Consider the following 23,565-nt stretch of genomic DNA (forward strand, 5'->3'; position numbering starts at 1 on the left):
CAGGAACAGCTCCTTGATGTGCGGTCCCAATTAAAAGCTACACAGTTTTATGCCCAGGGAAAACCTCCTTGGAGTTCCACCAGGTAATTTTTGTGTCAGATAAAGTACAGGAGATCCAGATACCACAGCCACCAATATATGTGGTCAGTTTCTGCAGCCAGTTGAACACAATGTACTCATTCAACCATCTGTTCCAAGAGGTATATTCTAACAGAAACAGATATCCCATCTCAGAGCAGTTAATTCAGTAATGATTAAAGCATCCATTGAGAATAGTTGAGACTTTGATTCAAACAGTGTCATCAAAAAATAAAAATATCCCAGTCAAATGCAAGCAACAAACATGGCAACTTTTTCTTTTTTGTGAGACTGGGTCTTGTTTTCCTTTTAGGTTTCTCTGCATGTATTTCAAGCATTGCTAATGTCCGACACCTGTTATTGGACAGTCATTCAGCATTCAATACTAGAAAGTTAAATTCAACTGTAGAGTGAGGAAAAGGAAAAAGTTTCTGAAGTAATGGGAAGGTTGGGAAATGCAGGAGAGGAGAAAAAGTAGTAAAGATAAGATTAAGGTGGCAAAGACTGAAAAATACCCAAAGCTTAAAGAATCAGGAAGAGTAGGAAAAAGGGAGGAATAAAATTTAAGAGGTGCAGGTACAGGAGTCAGCCTGCCCAATTCAGATGGTCCAAACTGTGTTTCAAATGTAAGAGCCTTTTGAAGCATCCTTCTTACATGATTAAAACCTTCCTATACACTTGTTGGAGATAGGTAGGTGCCTTGGGAATAGACACATCCAAGAAGACTATAATGGTCTGTAAGTAAGGATGTCAGGATGTGCCCCTGGAGGCAAAACCACTTTACTCTTACCATTAATAAAGAAACTTTATTCACTTATCTGTATAATTTGCACTGTGGGCTCCTAACACAACATTAAAGTTCAGCACAGTGGCTCCTACACAAGGTCACAACATAATGGAGAAATAAAAGCTAAGAGGAGAACCCAGAAACTGGATTTACAGTCTGCATTATGAGGCCTAAGGGCCTCCGATAGAAATCAGGGTCTCATAGTCCTGTGGTGCACTGACTCTCTCTCTGAACTTTTATAATTATCTAAACTGAAGACAGATGAATGGCCCAAAGAGTGCTTCTGTTGCCACCTCAGATCTCAGCTTGGTGGCAGATGTTGGTTGCTCAGACACCAGTGATTTAGATCTGTATTCACATCAAGCCACAGTCTTGTGCAAATGGACATTATCATAAGACCCTTTGCACATCATAACTGAGCAGAAGCTGAGTCAGATTTCAACATGGGGCCAGATCTGTTCTCTGTACAGGAATCATTAGCAATCTGAATTTGGCCACCAACACCAGAATTCAGATTTGGGCTTATGGCTTTTTTTGAATCATGGAAATAAAGCCAAATGATTTCTCACTATTGACAGCAGGAGAAAAAAGTATTAATGCAGTGAACGGTTGAGCATGAAGAGACAGCTGAGTTGACAGCCAGTTTGCATCTTAACTGTCCAGTCATGAGAGTATCTAGCTACATTTAAAAAGCTGATAACTGGTTATTTGCCATTGTGCACTGGAATATCTCTGACTCGGAGACATTTACTAAAGCTACTTTATGTGTAATATGACAATTCACTGTATTTTCCTATTTCTAAATTTTTATGTCAACATTGTCAAAGATTTAAAGCACCTGTAACCAGTATCCTCCCTTTAACAATGACTTCGGGCTTGACATGAACCATTATCACAAAAGAGGAAATTTCAGGAATGCAGAACAAAAAAGTCAAAGTTCTGTGACTCACTCTCTGAGTTCACAAAAATCATCTGCATTTTATTACTGCATTTGTCTCAGTGGCTTTAGTCTCATCCTACATCTTACCTGAAAACATTTTTTTTTCTTTAGTTCATAATATTTTTTTATACTCTCTCTTCATAATTTACATCTGTAATGGCACTGTAAAGTTCTTTGGTGCATGATTTGCATTAGATGTTGTACAACATTAAATTATTTTAGCAGGCCATATGATTTCTTGAAAAGATCCAAAGTAATAAAAAAGGGAGGCACTATTTAACAGTGAGTCCCATCAGTGCAGTTTTGAAAGGCAATGGTAGACATTAATTTATAATTTTGTGCAGGCACTAACAGAATATGTATGGAAATAATTACCAACTGGAGATAAGGTCAAAAGTAAATGAGCCATTTCAGAAAGCAAGGAAAGAATGTCCCAAACTCTGCAGTTTGTTAGTTGTTTAATGTCATGTTGTAACTAGAACTAAAACTTGGGTTTGTGTAGAGGAAAATATATGTGGATTATATCCTTGTAGGCAGCAGAGTTTCCAGAGTAGGCTCAGGGTCAAGTGTGAATTGAGTTATTATTTTAGACATTTGAAGAGCAAAGTGTATCTCCCACCCCTCCACCTACTCCCATCAATACAGTTATAACAAATTTTATCTACATTCCCATTTTTTCCTCATGACTCGTTCTCCAGCTTAGTCACACTGACATTTCAGGCTGTGAGGAGGGTTGTCTGAGATTCTGTACCCAGAAGACATTTGGCATGAGCCTGACAAAGTGTATAAGCCAGTTGCACAAAAGGGTAGAAACTCACATGTATGAAGTTAGAAACATGCACCAGTGCTTTGCTAGACGTGTGTTGATGAACTTTCTGTTTGAATAAACCTTGTACATGCAGAATTTTTTTTTTTTTTTTTTGTGGAATGACCTTAAGTTTTAAAACATATTATAACATGTATAACATGTTATAATATTATAACAAACAATAAGCTTTCTTTCCCACCAACCTGTATCTGAAGAACCACCAGAAGCGAATCCAGGGCATTCTTCACTGGGAGTGCTTTGGACCACAACTTAATTTGCCTCTCTTCCTCTGCTACCTGTAACTTCAGAAATTTGATCTTTTCATCCAGAACTTGCATTTTAACACCTCCATCTCTGCACAACACCTCGTGAATGTTCATTTTTTCATATAAAATGCATAGTTCTTCTTCTCGCTCTCTGAGCTGTAGTCCACTGCAATAAGCCCAAAATGAAGAGATAAAAAATTAACTCATATCCAGTGTATTCCATTCAAGGACATAATTGGCAACCTTGAAAGATAGTAATAATCTGGGGAAATATACAAAGGTTTCTCAAATATTATTTCAATATCATTATAAGATTGAAAATGAGTAACAAAATACAATGTGAAAATCAGAGAACTAATAATTGTGAATGTTAATCTAGTCTCATATTTTAAAAGCTCTTCTGGCCTTCCATAGAATTCATTAAAAATGGATTAACATGATCAGGGAACTTTACATCTTTTGCAGTTTTATACCTTATCTCTGCACAAAGCACAGATGGAGCAGGAGGCTACAAGCTCTCCAGGCCTCCGATAGCTAATCCACCATATTTTTCAATAATGGTTCTGAAGAACAAACATTTTCACCAAGGGAGAGAATACATCTGTGTAAAGCACCACAGCATGGATGTTGCAGTGAGGCACAACACTGCAGTGAATATTCCTAATGAGGAGTGCTCATAAGCTGCCAAATATTGTTTCTTCACCAATGTGAAAACCAAACACTAGATGATATCAAATGTACGTTTACCTCTCATTTTTTTGCTGAATAGCCCTTTCATATTTTTCACATAGCTGTGCTGTTCCCTCCTCAATCTGGGTGGCCCTACAGCTAAGCCTCTCAAGAGCCATGAAGTGTTGATTTTTCTTTTCTTCCATCTCCTGCATGATTTTAACAATTCTTAAATAATCACTTCTGAGGCTTTCTGTAATTGCTGCATTATTTGTATTCTTCAGGTGTTGCTTCTGCAGTTCTCTATAATGTAACAGAAGAGTAGGAAAGATCTTAGCCTATTCAACTTGAAAGCAATTTCAGCAATTAAAACCAGCTTAAACTCCTTAAATACACAGATTGTCCTCTCTGTCACTCTGCTTCACAGAAGCACTACAAAAACAACTCTCTGAGAACAACTTTTCTCTGCAAGCTCTTTCCAGCTTGAAGTGAACTGGGTTATGGCCCAAGAAAAAAAATAATCTATAAACAGAGCACTGCACTCCAGGTCTTTTCTTCTCCTGGGTAGCCCAAGGAGACATAAGACATAAAGTACAAGAGCAGAAGCATAAACTGTGATGTAAAGACTTGATGTGTAGAAATCCTGTTTTACTTAAAGAGCAGTATTTAAATAATTTTATGGTTGCAATTCAAAGGTCTTCAAGTTTATTGTTTATAAAACAATGTATCCCAACATTCAAAAAAGAAAGAATCATAGAATCACAGACTCATAGAATGGTTTGACTTGCAGATCATCTAGCTCCAACCCTCCTACATGGGCAGGGACACCTCCCACTAGGTCAGGATGCCCAAAGCCCTGTCCGACCTGGCCTTGAAAACTTCAGGGATGGGGCATCCGCAACTTCCATGGATAACCTGTTCCAGTGTCTCACGACTTTAATTATTTACTGTTAGGGTGGTGAGACACTGGAACAGGTTGCCCAGGTAAGTTAGGGAGGCTCCATCTCTGGAGGTGTTCAAGGCCAGGTTGGATGAGGCTCTGAGCAACCTGGTCTAGTGGGAGGTGTCCCTGCCCATGTAGGGGGGGTTGGAACTACATGATGTTTGAAGCCCTTTCCAACTCAAACCACTGTCTTCTATGCCTCTATGATTATTTCCAGCAACCCTGCTGGCCACTACATGGCGGCCCCTCATTTAAAGAACAGACTCTTGTTGCCACACGGATCGTTCATTTGCTCACCACACGGAACTCAGAGTTACTGCATTTGATTGTGGTAACTTCTTGATCACTACTTTATCTACACTGGGAAGATACATGTCATCATATGAAAGAGGTAGTGAAAGGAGAAGCATGGTCTCCTGTTAAATACAGAACTGCAGATAAAATATCCTCATGAGCTCTGTCATGACATGGCTGAAACACCCTGTACTGAGCAGGGAGCTTCTGGTTCATTTCCTCTGTGTTTATAACACACTTGAGTTCCACAGGGTATTACTGAATTGAATTAAACTTTTGTAAAGTGAGTTTCAGGCTGAAAAAATGCCTGACCAATGAAAATGCAACATCTTATTAAATATTTTCTGAATAAAAATGTCTTATTGAGACAGATACTTTGTCCCCCCAGTTGTGTAGGTTGCAGTTAAATCAGTGATACTACGATACTAAAATCTCTTATTTGGATTAAAATATATTTTGGTAGGCAAGAGAATTACTGGAAATTCAGTACCACTTGCTAGTTTGAAATCTAGGTTTTCAGAGATCAGAATGTCTGTTGGATCTGTAGAGCTGTCTACAATACTTAGATAATTCTGATATCTAGACAACACATACCTGCTGCCTTATCCTTTTTTTTTCTCCTTTCATCAGTAATTGACTGGGAAGGCCACAAAAATTCTACCACAAAGTATCAGCTTGTGCATCTTGACAAAATTACTTGAAATCACTGATGTTCCTCTTCATTTATAGTTACCTCCAGCATGACTTTGAAATCAAGCTACTCAGAGATTCACAATGAATGCATTCCTTGCTCTAGTTGTGCAATTCTTTGGCACCGAAACACAAAGTTTTCGGAAAATCAGATTATTTTAGAACTACTCAATTTTGGCTGTGCTGTTTTGCATACAGAGTAAGCTACTCACTGTCTTCCTGCTTTCCCACCTATCGATCACAGGGACATAGTCATTCTGTTTATATTGCAGAATATCATCACTCAGATGACAACAACCAAAAAAAAAGGCAAAAAGATACCTCCACTAAATAATAATTTAGGAAAATGTGTAGTCACAAGCACCTCATCCTCTTGTGAATGTAACCTTTCATTTTGACTGCCTGGAATTTGAAACCATGTTTTGTTTGATCTGAAATAAAAGTTACCCAATAAACTTCAGTTTAAGTTTGAACCAAGAAACTCAGTTAGTTCTAATTTAATAATTAGGCAGCCACATTACTAGTAGTGACTTATTTAAAAGCACCATGTAGCAATCTATTGTGAAATCACATATATTTGGCACCTCTTTTTGTCTAAGGACAAGAAAGTAAGAGTACAACAGTGTTGTTCATATTGAATGAAAATGCATGATAATTCAGATACTAGAGACTCAAGAGCTGTGACACAAAAGAAGTGTAATGAAAATTTATCCCTTTAAAGGGCAGAAAAGTGAGAGGGTAACCAGACAAACTTCAAAAATTGTACCATGGAGTGATTCCTGGGCTAATTGTGAGGTATAAGGGTGACAAAACTTTTGAAGAGATTTTGTAAGAGATTTGCAAAATGCTTTTGAATCAGGTTTTAAAAATCAGGATAAGCACCACCAAGGATGATACAGGCATAGCTGAAGTTGGACTAGATTAGCTTTTAAAAAGATTCTTTCTAATCTTACATTTCTGCAATTGTGATCTATAAGTTACTTAAAACTCACCTTTCCTTTGTTGTAACAATATTCCTTAAATTTCCTATTTCATTTCCTAGCAATTTTACATGGTCTTTAATTTCACTCGCTTTCTGCTGAGCAGCATGCACCAAATTTAAACATGTATTCCTTTCCTCTAGGATAACATCAGCTGTTTTAGCAAGTCTTTGGAGTCTGTGGAAATGACAAGTGTGGAAGAAATAATTATAATAATTTTATACATACATTACTTGGATAAAAATGGCTTCCAAAATATTTTTTAGCTAATGTGCCATTATTATTATTATTATCATTATTTTCTTACTCATTTTTTATTTTTCTTTTCCTCTTTGTATAGTCTTTTATTTGAAGGTCCTTTCTTTTTATTTCGCTAATAGCATTTTGGAGTTGTATCTGAAATGTAAATACAATTCAGTGAGTACTTTAGATATATCAAGGAAATTTAATAAAAGAAATTACTCCTAACAGTCTCATAGGCTTGAAAGAAAATGTCCTTTCGAATCCCTTATTTCAATTGTGGCAAGATATTTTAATATACTATTGCACTGCACCATAAATTGCCAATAAAACAACTCAGTATTCTGAGCTTCCTTTGTTGTGATAAAACTTCAAAGTGAAGTGGGAACAAGGGTCCATAAGGCTCTGCCCACTAGTAATTTAATTCCTCCATATGCCAACCTTCACTTTAAAAGAACCTTCAAATTATATGAGAGATTTGTTTACCTGGGCTTTCTGAACATCCCTTAATTTCTGTTCCCTCTCTTCAATTCTGAGCAAATTCAGGTGTGAAAGTCTGGTTAACTCAGCTCTACATTGTTCCAGCTCTTTGAAAAGCTGCCTTTCTTCAGCAATACAATCTTCTAACATGTGAGCATCCTTCTCTGACACCCTTTCCTAAAGAAAATTAAATTCAATACCTTTGGCACTGATGCATCTGTGTTGGCAAACCCCAAGTTGGAAATACTTTGGGTTTATAGGGAAAGTACACATATGTATAGACTACATGGATTAAAAAGAAATGAAATACTGCTTTAAAATACCAGCTGAAATACCATCCACAATCCTTGTAATAACATATAAAAATATTCTATCACCTAGAAGCATTTCTGTTCCTCAATCCAGTCTGTCTTTCAGCTATTGCCCATTGGGCAGAACGGGTCCTTATGGCCCATAACATCTTTAGATAAGGTCACTGTCACATCTTGATGTGTCCATACCACACAATGGATGACACTGAGCTGTCACGTTAAGAGATAAGATTTAGAATTTTGAAACAGAACAGAATATCTAGAGACCTCAAGTTGTTGGACATCCAGTCAGTACAGTCAGGGAATTCTAAAAAGCCATTTGTTCTACCCAATGTAGGCTGACCTCTTCAGGAGGAGGTGACTGGATGAATTCCCAGGCTCCACTGACTCCACGAGATTGTTATGGACTATGGTGGCACATTAGATGCATATTCCATATACAAAAAATGACATACAGATACCAAATGTATATGTATTCAAACAGAAGCTGATTCCCACCAGATAATGATAATGAATTCAAAGACAGCACAAACATGGTTATAAGGGAAAGATGATTAGGAGGTATAATCTTAAGAAGGTATATCTGAAATATATTGCTTCTTGTAAAGTAATGTCTATAGTAGAAAGTGCTGATACTCTTCCAATCAAGACATCTGCATTTCCACACTGTATATGGCTGTGCTGACTGCAAACAGACACCCACAAATTACACAATTCTGAAAATGAAAAATTATAATGTACAAATGCTGACTTGTTCTTGTTTCAACAAGACACTGTGCCATATCCCCATATCCCAAAGAAATGTATACCCATCATATTTCTAGCTGTAAATTTGTTACTGATATTCAGAAAGACTTAACCTTGAAAGCAGATTTTCTTTCTGCCTCAAATATGTGACTAGTTACACCAAAAAAAAAGTTTTTTAAAAATTACAAACAAGGAGTCTTTAAATTAAACAAATACTACCACGTTTTTTCACTAGAAAGCTCCAACTAGAAACTTCCATCATGTTTTTCTTCAAACAGCCTCTTCTCATGATTGAAAACCAGCTGTTGTAGTGAAAAAGTATAAGAAAGCAGAACTCAGCACCTGTGCAACTAGTTTTCTCTTGGTTATTTCAATTTCCTTCTGCAGTTCTCGTCGTCTTTCTAACAACTCTCTGTTCTTTTTGGCCATAGTTTCCACCTACAAAAATGAAGCAAGCACACCGAGTGATGCAAACAAAAGATGTGAAGCATGTAAACTGCAGATAAACTCTCTGAAGTAGATACACACGTTAAGAAATGAAATTTCTGTCTTGTTACAAGATCTAGGCCAAGAATTCTTAGTTCAGTAGAGTTCCTCAGCAATGCATTCGACCTTCTCTAATTTTTCTTTTAAGAATTTAATTGTAAACACTAAACTTCACAAAGCCCCGTTTAAGTACTGAATTTATAAGGGTAATGTTTTCCAGCACCTAAACTGTCATTAAAAAAGTCACAAAGAGTGACTATGCAAAGATGTCACCTTCCAAATTCACAGAAGATTTTCTGAGTGAAATTATGACCTTACTGCAGAAGAAAATAGATTTATCACTGATTTTGATAGGGTTAATATTTCACATCTGTGTAGATTTTATATATATATATATATTTATCTTTTAGGTATTAACATTTTTCCTCCTCCTTAAGCTCTAAAAAGTGAAAACTAACAACACTAACAGATATGTATTATTTTTTCTTGTACATCAGGGAAAAATATATTTATTCAGTCAGATTTTAAAATGAAATGTGTGAAGGAAGACACAGTAGAAACTACCTTCTCATTAAAATGTATCTGAACAATCCCACTACAACTACTTGTGTGACTCAAAAGAAAAAGGTTGCATTGGTCTCACAGTGACTAACTTCACTTAAAAAATCCTGAATGTTATAAATGAATACAGATAAATGCAACAGGTTAACTGTGCAGTAGTGTGTTGTCTGTCCATAACTGCAAACCTGTAATTCACACAAGTGGGAAAAAATGACAATGAATGACACATCTAGAAGCTCTTATCTTTCTGAGATCTCAGCCAGATGTTAGAGTTCAAAACACTGTACCTCAGTAGAGATAAGGAGATGTTTTGTACTTATGGTTTTTACTTCTGTGATAATATGGTAAGCTTAGATGTTTACTTGCATTAAAGGAAACAAGAGGCACAGTAAAGGTCAATCTTTGGAGTTACTTCGGTTTCAGCTACCAACTCTGAGACAGATTTGACTTACTTAGGTTTGCTAAAAGGTCAAGAAAACTTATCCTAAGCAAGTTGCTTTCACTCTTATGGAAGAAGCAAACATAGCCTTTCTGTGGAGCATGTATTAGTCAGCATTCTGCTGTGTAAAACCTGTGGAGGCTGTGAGTGAGCATCCCCACGTTATAAAGATGGGATTGAAAGACGCCATCAAGTTCTTGAGTCTAAAAGTAGAAAATTAATATAAACATCTTTAATCCATGAAGAACCTTTGTTCACATAAGACATGACTAAACTTCGGCACTTTTGGCCGTCTCTGTGTTGGTCTGACCAAAGAGGAGACGTGCACAGAGAGGAGCAGCAGCTCTGCTCCAGGCTGGCAGCAGCCCGAGCGGCCAGTTCTCTTTCACACAGAATGTTGGTGTTTAGCAATAACTGACCTTTCACAACTTACTGAGAAGAAAAACACATTTGAAGGAAGTGTGCCTGTAATTTCCTTATTCTACAAACCAGTCATTCTGCACTGGGCACGTGATTTAAAGTAAGAGAAATTTGGGGAAGGACACTGTTGTGCTGCTGCCTCTGCAATCACGTTTTCATACTAGGAATTAATTCTTGTGGTTTTTTTTCTTTTTCACTTGGAATCACACAGAATAAATATAAATCTGGCTTTTTAAGTAGTTAAATTTTAACAACTTAAAATATTTTAAGTTTTCCTAAGTGTGCTCCTAAGTCTTCCAAATTATAGTCTCAAGAGGGCAAAAGCCAAGCAGAATCACGTTTGCCAATCTAGTCATTTGTGCTGCATTTGAACTGACCATGCTGCAGAGGAGCTGTGGATTCACATTTGCTCTTCTAAAAGGGCCAAGAAAGAAATCAGAGAAAACACAGAACATGGGGGGACAAGCAACTATATTGCCACGGCATGTTTGCATTAGGGTAGCATCCTGCAACTTCTGGGGTTAAATACTGCATATAATTACTCTTCCATCTCTCCCAGCCTTCCCTTTCCTCATGATGATGCTCCTCACAAGACACATACAAGCCCATAGGATAACCTGTTATGAACTCTGAGGGAATCCTTTGCAGTGCAGCTTTACCTCTGAGGGTCTCCTTTCAGATCTCCTTCCCTTTCCTACATGATACTTTCCCTTTCCCTTAGCTGATACTGAACAGAAACTGGTCCTGAACTCAGCTGGTACTGCATAATATGAGCTTTTAGATCAAAGTTTGGAATACAAGTCAGTCCTTTAATAAATATTTCGGGAGTTTCTATCTTAAACTTTTTAGTGCAGTTATGGCACTTTCCTCCCTCCTCTCAAGCAGGCTTATATTACTAGATAATGAATACACACGTGAATTCAGGAGGAATTTCAGTGGAGATAGAAAAAAACCCTTCTCTTACTAATATTAAATGCTATTGACTAATGTTTATTGTTTAAATAGCAAAGCTAAGTATTTATAGGTTTTGATATAATACAGTTAGTTTTAAAAACTTCATAGTAATGTAAATAAGACCTTTTTTTCTGCCTTGAACTGCTTAGGAAGACCAAGAAAAATGTCAATTATGCTGTGTATCTTGGTAGGAAACATCAGGTCAGTTTGTTTTTAACTCAGATAAAGGATATTCTCCTGTGAAAAAATATTAACCTGACTAAGCAAGATTAATTTTACAAGACTGACTTACAATTAAGACAAAGCAAGGAGCCAATATAGGAGAAAAGATTAAGAAAGAATGGAAGAACTAGTGATGAAATTATGAGAACATGAAAAAGTTATAGACAAAGTAAATTGTTTAGAAATATTTGGAAAGAGAAAACAAAGGAAATGTTTTGAATAGACAAAGAGAATGAGTCAGCCCTTTAAAATCAGAATACAAGAAGGCACAAATAAAACAGAAGAGAGTAAATGAGTATGGAAAGAGGAATGGGTGAAATACTAATGCAGGGAAGAGACTGAGAAATAACAAACCTGAAAGGAAGAGAACACAGGGAATAATGTAATATCTTTTAATACCAAACTTTATTAATGCTCTTTTCCTGTCTCCTGGAATAATGTTAGATAATGTACAAACAACCTGCCAATTTTCAAAAGATGTATCTTTTCATAATCTGTGAGTCAGCCAGTACTTGTCTGTTTGTCTGCTACAAACTTCTTGTATGCCAATGAGCAACTCACTGTATTATTGCATCCATAAAATGCCCAGAATCCCACAGTGTTTTAAGGGAAGCCACAATGTCACGGTGTCAATATAATCTTCCAGTTCTCCTTGATAGGATGATCCCATCCTAAAATGCATTTCTTAAGAATACTCAAATTTATCTTGAAACGCTATTTTCATTACAGAGAGAGCACAGAGAGGTTTCTTTGTCAGTTGTAGTATTGTTGACACTTTGCTCTCCTTCCCCTTTTTAGTACCAGTCAAAAGATTTCATAGACAGGTTTCTTACAAGAAAATTTAGAATATTCATGATCAATATATTCATACAGACCTCTAATGTGAGTCTTTCATGCTGTGACTTATCTTGTTTTATGAAATCAGACATCGTATTCAGTTGAAATTCTATCTTCTTTAAGCTTCTTGCTTCTCTGTCTTTCTGTGTTTGCATGTGAATGAGAATATCCAGTTGGTTTTTTTTCTCCAAGGCACATTTCTTTAAATCATCTTCCAGATCTGCCCTATATAGATAGACACAGAATTTTAGAAACAGGTAACTTGACCAAGACATGTATGCAAAAAGGCATGATAATTTTTTTGTGTTTTGAATACTGCATCATCATGGCAGAGTAGCAAGATAAACTCAGAAACTACTGACACAAATTACCTAAAAAGCTAGCATGTTAATAACTTTAATCAATTGTGACATTCCTAATTATGTCAATGAGGTCTCACAGTCTGTTCTGAATAGTTCCAGAGAAACTATTACTTATAAGAAGAAAACATCTTTTTTTAGTATGAGGAAATATTTACATGTTCACTTCACTCAAACATTTCAATCTGAAGTGCCCCTATCCTTTAATATAAAACTTTTAAAGCAGAAGCCTTGTTACTACACATAAGGCCACAATCCCAGCTATGCATCTTCCTCTGCAAAGAAGGAATAACCTGAAGCTTGCAATCAAACTAACAGTTTCTTTTACCTTACCAAGTATACACAACCTCATAATTCAAGGGAATATTAAAGAGATAAGTAACCATCCCCACTGAAATTCAGGAGCATGTGGGTGCAGAAATCTATCATCCTAATTTGAAAATGAAGATACTGACATACTTTTCCTTGCTCAATTTACTTTCCATGGGTTACACTGAAAAAAATCCTTTTCACTGGAGAGAGGAAGCCTCTAAAAGATTGCCTTTTAAGAGCAAAATCCAGTTTCACTGCCCCAGGATTTTATCAAATATTTATGCTTTTCGATGTTCTTCTTTAAGCCAGATCATAGATTCCAGTAGTTTATATCAACCTTTCTGAAGTAAAAACCAAGTCTGATAGTTTCTAGCTTGTTCTGGTTGCAGCACAAAAACTTGCAAACAGAAGCAATACAGCAGAAAAAAAGAAAAACATGTTTGAACAGAGAATTGTTCACTCATACTACTCTAACCTGTCTGATAGGACTGCTAATTCCTTCCCTCTGCTAATTTCCAGTAATTTTGTCAAATGAATGCATTCTTCCTTTTTGCTTTCTAGCAAAATTTGTTTCCCATGCAATTCCTTCGTTACATCTTCTCTTTCTTGCAAAATCTCTTTCTTCCTTTCCTCAATGGCTTTCAGGGTACCAGTCAACTCTTCTATCTTTTTATTAAGGGCTTCTTTCTTCTTCTCTGCATCACTGTTGATATAGTTTAACAAAACAGTAGGGGGTCACATTTCCATATGCATATTTAATTGGCAAAATGTAAGTTGCCAGATTTCATGGACACACAAAATCATCTCAACACCACAACTGTCCATGTTACATGCTTGAAAGCAGGCTACACACAGTGAAAATGCCAACACAGTTCAGCAATACAATTAAGGTGTCCATGGGACTACCAGGGAGCTTAGCACCATGACAGTATTTAAAAAACCTCTTGTAAACTGATTTCTATCGAAGTTACTCAGTACGTGGGTGCAACTCTTCTAAATATTACTCCTAAGGCTGGAAATTCTAGCTAGTTTATTCTGTGGTGAAGCAGGAGTAGAAATATTAATTTAAATGCTTCAATTTACAAAATGCACCAGGCTTTTAAAAATGCTTCTCTGTTAACACTGTAGGAAAAACTCACATCCATGAGAGCACAGTTACATTAAGCAGAGTAGTGAGGAAAATGTAAAAAACATTATGCATGTTATAAAACAGAGACATTTAACATAGTCAAACAGTTTCTATATTTCAAATGGAGAGACACACTGCAAGCAGGAGACACAAAGACTCCTGTGTAACTGTGTGCCACATATAGGGTACAAACATGTGGTGCATCTGGGAGGCACTTGGATCTGGCAGTGACCTGGCTCCAACTGGACTGTGCTCATGAGATTTTACACACACATAACCCAGCACATGTCATGCTTCAGGGGAGAAAAAGCCTCAGCTACACAAAAGAGGCTGGCTACTGGCTGACGTTTTCCATGTTGAAATACTGGACACCAGAACTGAGGTCAGGAGCTCACAGCAAAGCACCTCTGACTAAAAACTGCTACAGAAGTATCAAGGGAAAACGATTCTTTAGCTCAGGCCAGACTGTTTAGCTGTGAGAGCTGCCAGTTTCACTGAGGCCAACTGAGATAAGCAAACACACAGGCACTGAGGACTAGAAACTGTAAAAAAGCCTAATCACTAGATTATATGGCAACATTATTTTCCATTAAAAATCTAAGAAGATCTGATACACAGTAACAAAGCACAATAAGATGGTTAAACAATATTTTTGTCAAGGCTTTATTCTAAATTTTTCTTTGCTGTACTTAAATGTAAAATGGTTCACTGCATATACTATATTTTTCAGTACAATGCACGGATTCTAAGTGGACTATAGATACTTTTAAAAATGTTGATCCTAATTTTAATCAACAACTCAACTGCCTCTGTAAAAAATGGATGAAAAGAAGTTATACATATATATATAAAAATATTTATTAAAAGCATACTTTTTTTCCTTAGTAATTTTCTCATTTTGTCTTCCAAGATGTACTGGAACAGGAAGGATCTTAACTAGCTCATCCTAGTGACAAACCAGAAAATTTAGATTAATAGCCTCAAAATCTGGTGAGATGTCATACAAGTAATATTCACCCAGAACTGCAGGGAAAACAGGCAAGAAAAATATTTTCAGATTACTTGAGTCTGTCCCATGGAAGTGCAGCTGGTAGTTTTGAAAGGAAACATGATTTTTACCATTTCATTATGTCTGCAAGACAAAAAATTATGCTTGAATACTGTGAATATGTATGATGATGGTATCTATACCATGGAAAGGAAAGTGGCAAAGACCTGGGTATATTCTTTAGTTCTCTGCATAAATCTGTATTAACTTGGATCTAAGCACATATTAGAGCAGCCTGCAATAACACAACATAGCAAGTATGTCATTAGAGAAACAATTTTTTAATCAAAACCATGACTATTTTTATTTCCCAAAGGAGTAATAATGGATATGGCACAGCAGCAGGCTCCATGCCTATTGAAACATGATGTAATATATAATGTAATGCCTCCTAATGAATCTGGGATTTTAAACAACATCCAGAAGAAGATTCCCTGTTTTCTTGGACAAAGTATGTACCATATACACATACATCCACACATGCACACAGATATGCATGCACACAATCAATTTTGTGTTACTTTTAAATTAGCCTGCTTCTCCAGAAGTTTTTCCGTTTCTTCCTTATCTATTAATATCAGCTTTTCCTTGGATGAAACATCTTCTTTTATTGCATTAATTTCTGCTTTCCTTTGGATTACTTCTTTGCAGAGCTCATCATAATTTTCTTTCAGCTGCTTACTATTCTGAACAAGTTCCTTTAGAAATGAAGTAAAAGATCAGATTAATTTTATTTTCCCTTTTATGTTTTGCAAGCTTGTGGTATTACAGCATCATTAACATTGAATGATGATACAATTTTTACAAGTAAATAAATACTTTTTTTTTTTAACAGCTGTGTGTTTTTCTACCAATAACCAGCAGAATTTTATGTCCACATACCTTCATCAAGAGCTATGACAAGAAATGTATTTTCCATACTCACACCCTAGAACCAAAAACCTGCAGCTACCTTTACATGCAGTATCCTTTTCAGTAAAAAAACTTCTTTGAATAAACTCAAGAAAATCCAGACCTTTTGTGAATCAGTTATTCACTTCTTACCCTAGAGTTATCAAACCTGAATGATATCATATAACTTCTCCTACAAAATATATCTCTTGACTATATATATTCCAGGTTTTAAATAAACTCTGGAGCTAGAGTGCGAAAAAAGGTAGCACTGTGAAAAAAGAACATAAGGTATAGCTTTTCTCATGTTTTGTACTTACCCCTTGTTTTGGAATTCTTCTACATTCATTTTCAAGAAGCCTTTTTTCTTCTTGCAAACTACAGGAAAATCAAAACAGAGCTAAATATATTACTAAATACTTCGATAATAAATGATAAATAAGTGTGGAAGCCTATCTTGTATTGAACTAAAGTGTATGGTGAATTATCATCAGGAACAATCAAGAAGTGTCCAGATTTAATGGAAGGTTATTGACTACTGGCTGGAAGTTCTGACAGACAGGTTGTATGTGTGGTGTTTTTTTCTGCAGTGTGCACATGTAAACCTTTGAACCTGATTCTTCTTAGTCTCACCACCTCCTGCAGGGATGCAGTCATGCCTTATTCACCCTTATCTTTACACTAGTGGAGTATAACAGGACAGACAGCACCCTACACCCACAGTTCCTCCCAACCCCTGAAAACAACTTTTTTTTAACATGGAATGAGGCAAAAGGAAAGAGCAGGTGGGTTATAAATATCCACAGAGACATCACACATCAAAGAAAGTGCAGTTGCTTGTGAGAAACAGTCTTCTGTCAGTGGTTGCTCACACACACATTCACACTGTAAACAACTGTGAGGGAAGTTCCTCAAACCTGAACAGGCTCCTGTGAAAAAAAAAATCCTGAGAAGTGACAGGGGATGTAGCCTAAGCTGATGTGGTGCAGTAGAAAACCAAACTGAATAGTCATGGTGATAACCTATATCAAAAACTATGTTTCAATTTAATTCCAGGTAACAATAGACACAGATGCCAAAACAGGACAGCAGGAGGAAAGGAAAAAAAAAGGAAAGCTCTTAGATCTTCTAAGTGTATTTTTAGTAATGTTGCCCTAAGAAAGATGAAGGAGTAACTGCAAAAGTGGAGCTGAACCAAGATTCTTGTTATGTTTACAATAGGGAGCTTCTTGGTGGCAGGCAGGTAAGTACTGCCAAATACAAAAAATTAGCCCTAATGAAGAAATAAGTAAATATGTTCCCAGGGCATGCACAGAATAATTCTGCACCTATAGCAGGTAAGGGGCTACAGCAGTTTGTGTGCCAGCAGAACCAAATAGAGCTTAATTAAGCCCTTGTGTTACTGATTCCTGTAAACAAGGAGCCAGGTTCTTGCTATGTAACTAGTACCTATGATGCCACTCTGAGTCCCAGGCTATGCAGGAATAAAGATTGCAGCTGGGGGATCGGTGGAGCAGCCAAATCCTCTGTCCCAGAGAGATCAAAGAATCAATTTTAGCATTTAAATTTGTATTTGCAACTCCAGCTGGAGTATGTGCTGGTCAGACTTCCTTGAGACCCAAGGCAGCCTGTTAGAATAAAGACCTCTTTAAACAGGGGGAGCATTGACAGAGGGAGCCAGGCTTTCATGAAATAGCTCTGTCACTTAGAGCTGTACACTATGGCAAAGGGGTCCTGTGGCCCCACCTACCAGAAGCAGCTGATACCATTGCCTCTGAATGTGGTTGATACAGAAGAGAGGCAGCTGGTTACTATTTCTTTTTTCTCTGAAACCTTTCAGTGGCAGCCTAAGACTTTGTGTGTTAGTACTTCAGGTTTCAGAAGGTGGTGGTCATGGGGATCAGTCTCATGGTTGCCAGCTTCATGGAGGAGTCTTCCTGGAATCTTGTGCTCAATTCTTTATCAGTGTTGATTCAAAGTTCCTACCCTTCCAATAAATTGTTTCTTACATTTTGGTTCTCCAACAAAAGGAGCAAAGTTTATACCTGGAAACCTCAGGTGCCATCTTTGCAGACAAGGAGAGAAAATAGCCAAAAAAGAAAACTCTGTTGGTGGTGTTGCAATCCAAAACAGAACTAAAAACCAAACCAAACCAAGAACAAGCTCTTGCTCAGATGAAGAGCAAAGAAAAAGTAAAGGCACAGAGTAGATGTTGTAGATTTACAGCATGTATGTGAATTTGTATGGGCAGACTAAAAGCATGCCTCTGCAGGGACTGGTAAGTCATAAAACTGATCTGAATGCCAGAGTGTTTGAACATCCACAGGGTGAATGATTTTGAAAAAAAAACAACCAAAAACCCTCTTCAAAGGAAAAATTTAATTTAGATCAGGCTTCCCCCCAAAATGATAAAATTAATTCTAAAAAAGTTCCCTTGCAAATTCTGTTATAGATTAAGAAATTGCACAGAAAAGTGAAGACTGATACAGCAGTGCTTTGCAGGTGTACAGTGCAAGTACAAGTGAGTAGAAAGAAGCACTATCAGTTAATTGCCACCATGAGCCTCAGGAACTACTCCTATGTTCCACTATTGAAGTCAATTATTATTATATTATTAAAAAGTCAATTATTATTATTGAATTATTTATTCTTTATTTTTAAAAGTCAATTATTGAGAACACAGGGATCAAACTGCATTGAAAACTGAGATTCCTCAATCCTGTTATAGCAGCTTTGGTTTTTTCCTGTGTACTGTTCCCATAAGCTTCAGTTGAGTCCTAATAACTGTTCTGATTATGCCACATGGGTGAAACACCATGTTTTCACTTAACAACAGGTTGTCTAAGTGTATAAATAAGTTAATAAAGAAAATTCATACTCCCAACACATTTTGGCAACATTTCAGTTGGACTCCTTGGGACTGGCATAATCACACCAATTATAATGAACGTCCACTCTGCACAAATGCCTTCAACTGTTTGATTGCCACAAAAACTGATTAAATAAGTCCTGTGCAAGTGGATTAAAGAGGTACTGGATTGCTCCTCACCAGCCCATGCTGTGCCCTCTTTAATATCATGCCAGATGATCAAAAGTGGAAAGCCAAAAATTAGGAGCGACAGCAAAGTTGACAGTGTTTTTCTTGTGTCACATTCCTCACTCATGAGGATAGATTCCTGTGGAGCCATTCCAGTTTCACAACAAAGACTTTTCCATCCAGCAAAAGTAAAACGATTTAAACACCTCATTTTCTGTGACATAAACAGAGGCAACACAGAACAGCAAGTGCCAAGTTAAGTTACCTTAAGGGCTGGCAGACCAATGACTTCCACACAAATAAGAGTAACGGTGTGAAAAGAAAAAAAGGGAGTAAAAGAAAATAGTTAAATCTTGCCCTTTTGAGCAATTAATTTGGTCCACATGCCCATATTCAAAAGTTAGACAGTTATCCTATGCTAACATCCCCAAGCTTCCTTTATGTCTGGGATAAAAACCAGGAACAACCAAAGGGCTGGTCATCTGAATTCCCAGGGACCCACCTGAGGAAGAGAGAAATTATCAGTTGAAGAGAACATATTTCTCTCCATCGACTATAAAGAGAGACCAGGATGATTAACTCAGATTAAGAGATCAAGTGAGATTCTTCAAAGATTTTAAGTTCAGTCTTAATTTAATAGCTATATGGACACAGAAGCTTGATGTAAGCTAAGCAGAGAAAATCTGGTCCTTCCAATTAGTATTGGTAACCTTGTTACCTGTGATATATGGACAGACAGCAGCCTCGTGACTACTTATAAAATACTTAGACATCAATCCCAACAACAAACAAAATACCTGCAATTAGCATTAGGCACTTAAAATTCCCATTGTTTCATATCTCTTCTTTCATCAGCGTATTTTTCAACATCATGTGTTTTTTATTATTATTATTATACATACACAACCTATATAATGAAAATAAGATGAAGCTCTTTAAGCATTAATGTTAGCAAGTATTTCTCCTGTCGCATTACTTATTTACATGAGGCTGAATAGCAGTACTGTACACAAAAAGCTATCATGCATGCAGATATGTTGAGTTAAAAAATGCACTTGGAAAATTGGACCATTAACGAAAATACATTCCAGACTTTTCCCTGAGAGATGTCTACAGCTGCAAACTGACACAGAAATAAAAAAATTAAGTCAGAGAAATTAAGAAATGTAGTGGTATTTGTCAACAGAGGTCCACTTCAGCTCCTCAGCTCACAGAGCAGAGTGTTGTTACCATTACAAATCCCATCTTGCAAGAAAGGAAACTCCATCAGCTATTCTGACACATAGCTGGGATAGCTGAGGAATCCACAGAGGGTGCTCAGCACCTCACAAGTAAAATCTCATGACCAGAAGTAGAAGATATTACAGCTGACAAGTGGCCAGCATGAGATTCCTGCAAGGCTCGTAGCCATGCTTAGTTTGCATGTATCAGAGTACACAGAGAGGAGACAGAGTTGGTAACAACTTCAACTCTAACTCAATTGATACTGATTTTAATTAGAATTTGTAATTCTTTGCTAGAAAAACTATGGACAAAAACTTAACTTTTCACTTTTTAATTCTGGAGTGACTAATCCTGAAATAATTGCAAGCACTGAAATAATTTTCCATATTTGCAATCCTTCTACAAGGACAGTTTTGCAATCCTGACTTGCATGCAATAGCACATAGTACTTCAGAGCACAGATATCTTGCTACCTGCATTGTGAGGGCTATAGATTGGACCTAGGCTTTAAAAGAAAATTGTTTTCATTATTCAGGTACCTTTAACCTCACAAACTCTTGTTAAAGAACCGCTTACTTAAAATAATATATTCTAGGTGATACATGAATTTAGATAATAAATGTATTGTTTATCAATAATAAACTTTTACTAATGGTATGGCCTAATAAAGAAAACAGCTCCTCTTTATTTTATCTCAAAAACCAGGTCTCTAAACCTCACATGGTCACTAAAACCCTCAATCTAAAACTCCTCCTTACTGATCACATTGATCCTTGCCTTATTCTTGTGCTGATCTGATTTTTCACAGAATGCAACTGTCCCAAAGCTGAATTGGGATCACTGTTTTTCCTCTTAATTTATTACACTCGCCTAATAGTTTTTGAAAGGAAGAATAGTCCTGCAGTCAGCTCTGACTTTGGGGTAGTGGCCCAGACTTTATAACCTCAGTTAAATCCTTCCAGCTGTCCTTCTCCTCCCGTGCTGAGGGCTCAGGCAGACATGGTGGAGCAAACCCATTAAAACAGTCGCACAGAACAGGAACACAGACTGGAAGGGGAGGCACACACTGGGGGTGGGGGGAACACCACACCCCACAGGGACCCTCAGGGTGACTTCCCCAACAGCTAAAGTGCATCAGAACTTCTGAATACCTCGTGCACCTATTCAAGCTATGAAAAAAGTCACCAAATTTCTGAAAACCTGCTGATACTACAAGGCTGCAAGAAGTTTAAATTTACTCCTGGAATGTTGAATACTCACTGGAACAACAAAGAATTTAAAGAGGTGAAGTACCACCTTTGGCTGTTGAAAATGGTATCTGATCTGGGGAAAAATTGTTTACAGAGGCAAGCAAAGAGGAAATGAGATATCAAAAAAAGGACATGGAATACTAAGGGACCTTGAGACAAAAAATAACTTTGCCAATGCTGTGGTATATCTAAATGACTCTTCAAGAGAAAAATTTACTGTTGTCAAATTTGAGTCTGAGTACAAAAAGGCTGCTATGTGCCCTAAGCTACCAATGAAGTGAACTGAAGCAGGAAAAAAAGGCAGGAGAGACTAAAGAGATGCTTCAGAGAAAGAAAACCTTACAGAAACAGGGAAGCAGAAGCTCTGCAGAGATTCTTTCACTTCCAGCTCAGACGTATTTCTGAATAGACAAGGTCCCAGACCTCTACAAGGGTAAAACAATAGATAAGAAACAGATATTCCCTTCAAAAGCTTTTCCCTTCCATGTTCCCTGCCTGCTACACATGAGAAGGTAAATAGACAACATGTTTGTTTTCAGACTAAACAGGCATTAGTCATAATTCCCCAAAATAAGTTTGTTTGTAAGTGCCAAGCACAGCTGGGACTGAATTAACACAGTTGGACAACAAGGGAAACTGTACTCCAGAGACATCAAGGGCCAAGAAAGACTCATGAGTTTCTATCCTTCTGAGAAATGAAAGAAACCCAGAAATCCCCTAACAGTGAACTTACATCTTTGATGCAGCTTCCACTCTGGCTATGACACTGCTCATGCACACAGATATTTCATGCTTTATTATTTCTATACAACCATCACAGATCTTCATTTTACATCAGCATTACTATTAGATGACCTGCTACTCTCAACCATATTCTGGACATTCATTTTCTCTCTTTCACAGGCACCAAATCCATCCCATCTTCACGAACAGGTATTCACATTCATTACCTGGCTTTATTGATAACTCTTTTCTCATTTCCCCACTACATTCACACTCTGTTCCCCACATAGATGTATATTCTGCTGGTCCTGTTCATTCCACACTACTCCAACATTAAAATCCTTCTCATTTCTGGAAAACAGAATCTTATCTCCCAGTTAACAAATCCAGAGATAACCACGGGACATCCTCCTTGCTCCACAACCTCAACATACATAAGACCCGGTGCTACCACCAGGCATGAAACAGATTCCAAACAAGGAAAAAAATAATTATGTTTAGGGAATCCAACTCTCTAAGCTAGGGGACAGGGACCAGGGGCAGAGCAATGCCCCCCACAATCCAGGAGGAGAAGGTCAGTGACCTGCTACACCACGTAGATGTGCACAAATCCATGGGGCTGGATGGGATGCACCCAAGAGTGCTGAAAGAGCTGGTGCGGGTGCTCACCAAGCCACTTCCCATCATTTATCCACAATTCTGGTTGACTGGGGAGGTACCAGCAGATTGGAAATCAGCCCATGTAACCCTCAGCTATAAAAATGGAAAAAAAGGGATGATCTGGGACGTTACAGGCCGTTTAGTCTGACTTCAGTACCAGGGAAGCTGATGGAACACATCATCCTGAGTACCATTATGCAGTGCATGCAGAACAACCAGGTGATCAGGCCCAGTCAGCATGGGCTCATGAAGGGCAGGTCCTGTTTGAGTAACCTGATCTCCTTCTACGACAGGGTGACACTCTTATTGGATGAGGGAAGGCACATGCATGTTGTCTGCCTTGCCTTTAGCCAGGCCTGTGATAAGGTTTCCCACAGCATTCTCCTGGAGAAGCTGGCTGCTCGTGGCTGGGATGTGCACACGCTTTGCTGGATAAAAAACTGGTTGGGTGGCTGGGTCTGAAGAGTTGTGTTGGATGGAGTTAAATCCAGTTGGTGGCTGGTCACAAGTGGTGTTCCCCAGGGCTCAGTGCTGTGGCATCTCCAGTTCAACATCTTCATTGATGACTTGGGCGAGGGGATAGAGTGAACCCTCAGTAAGTGCAGATGACACTAAGTTGGGTGGAAGTGTCCATCTGCCTGAGGGCAGGGAGGCTCTGCAGAGGGATCTAGACAGGCTTGACCAACTGCATGGCTTTCAGCAAGGCCAAATGTTGGGTCCTGCACTTTGGCCACAACCCCCAGCAGCTCTACAGGCTTGGGGAGGAGTGTCTGGAGAGCT

At 37.7% G+C, this 23,565-nt stretch overlaps 1 protein-coding gene across 1 annotated transcript in view; it reads right to left on the reverse strand.

Moving 5' to 3' along the window:
• CCDC146 (coiled-coil domain containing 146) overlaps nucleotides 1-23,565 on the reverse strand; it is a 41,287-nt gene that overhangs the window by 8,199 nt on the left and 9,523 nt on the right. The window contains exons 4-14 of the mRNA XM_010001806.1: nucleotides 16,212-16,269; nucleotides 15,522-15,698; nucleotides 14,825-14,898; nucleotides 13,299-13,526; nucleotides 12,191-12,377; nucleotides 8,576-8,671; nucleotides 7,182-7,352; nucleotides 6,778-6,851; nucleotides 6,468-6,632; nucleotides 3,627-3,851; nucleotides 2,817-3,045 (exon numbers count right to left, since the gene is read on the reverse strand). Of these exons, the coding sequence (XP_010000108.1) occupies nucleotides 2,817-3,045; nucleotides 3,627-3,851; nucleotides 6,468-6,632; nucleotides 6,778-6,851; nucleotides 7,182-7,352; nucleotides 8,576-8,671; nucleotides 12,191-12,377; nucleotides 13,299-13,526; nucleotides 14,825-14,898; nucleotides 15,522-15,698; nucleotides 16,212-16,269 (1,684 nt within the window). The remainder of the gene's footprint in view (nucleotides 1-2,816; nucleotides 3,046-3,626; nucleotides 3,852-6,467; nucleotides 6,633-6,777; nucleotides 6,852-7,181; nucleotides 7,353-8,575; nucleotides 8,672-12,190; nucleotides 12,378-13,298; nucleotides 13,527-14,824; nucleotides 14,899-15,521; nucleotides 15,699-16,211; nucleotides 16,270-23,565) is intronic.

The sequence above is a fragment of the Chaetura pelagica genome, unplaced genomic scaffold, assembly GCF_000747805.2.
Source record: "Chaetura pelagica isolate M959 unplaced genomic scaffold, ChaPel_1.0 scaffold137, whole genome shotgun sequence".
Taxonomy (NCBI): domain Eukaryota; kingdom Metazoa; phylum Chordata; class Aves; order Apodiformes; family Apodidae; genus Chaetura; species Chaetura pelagica.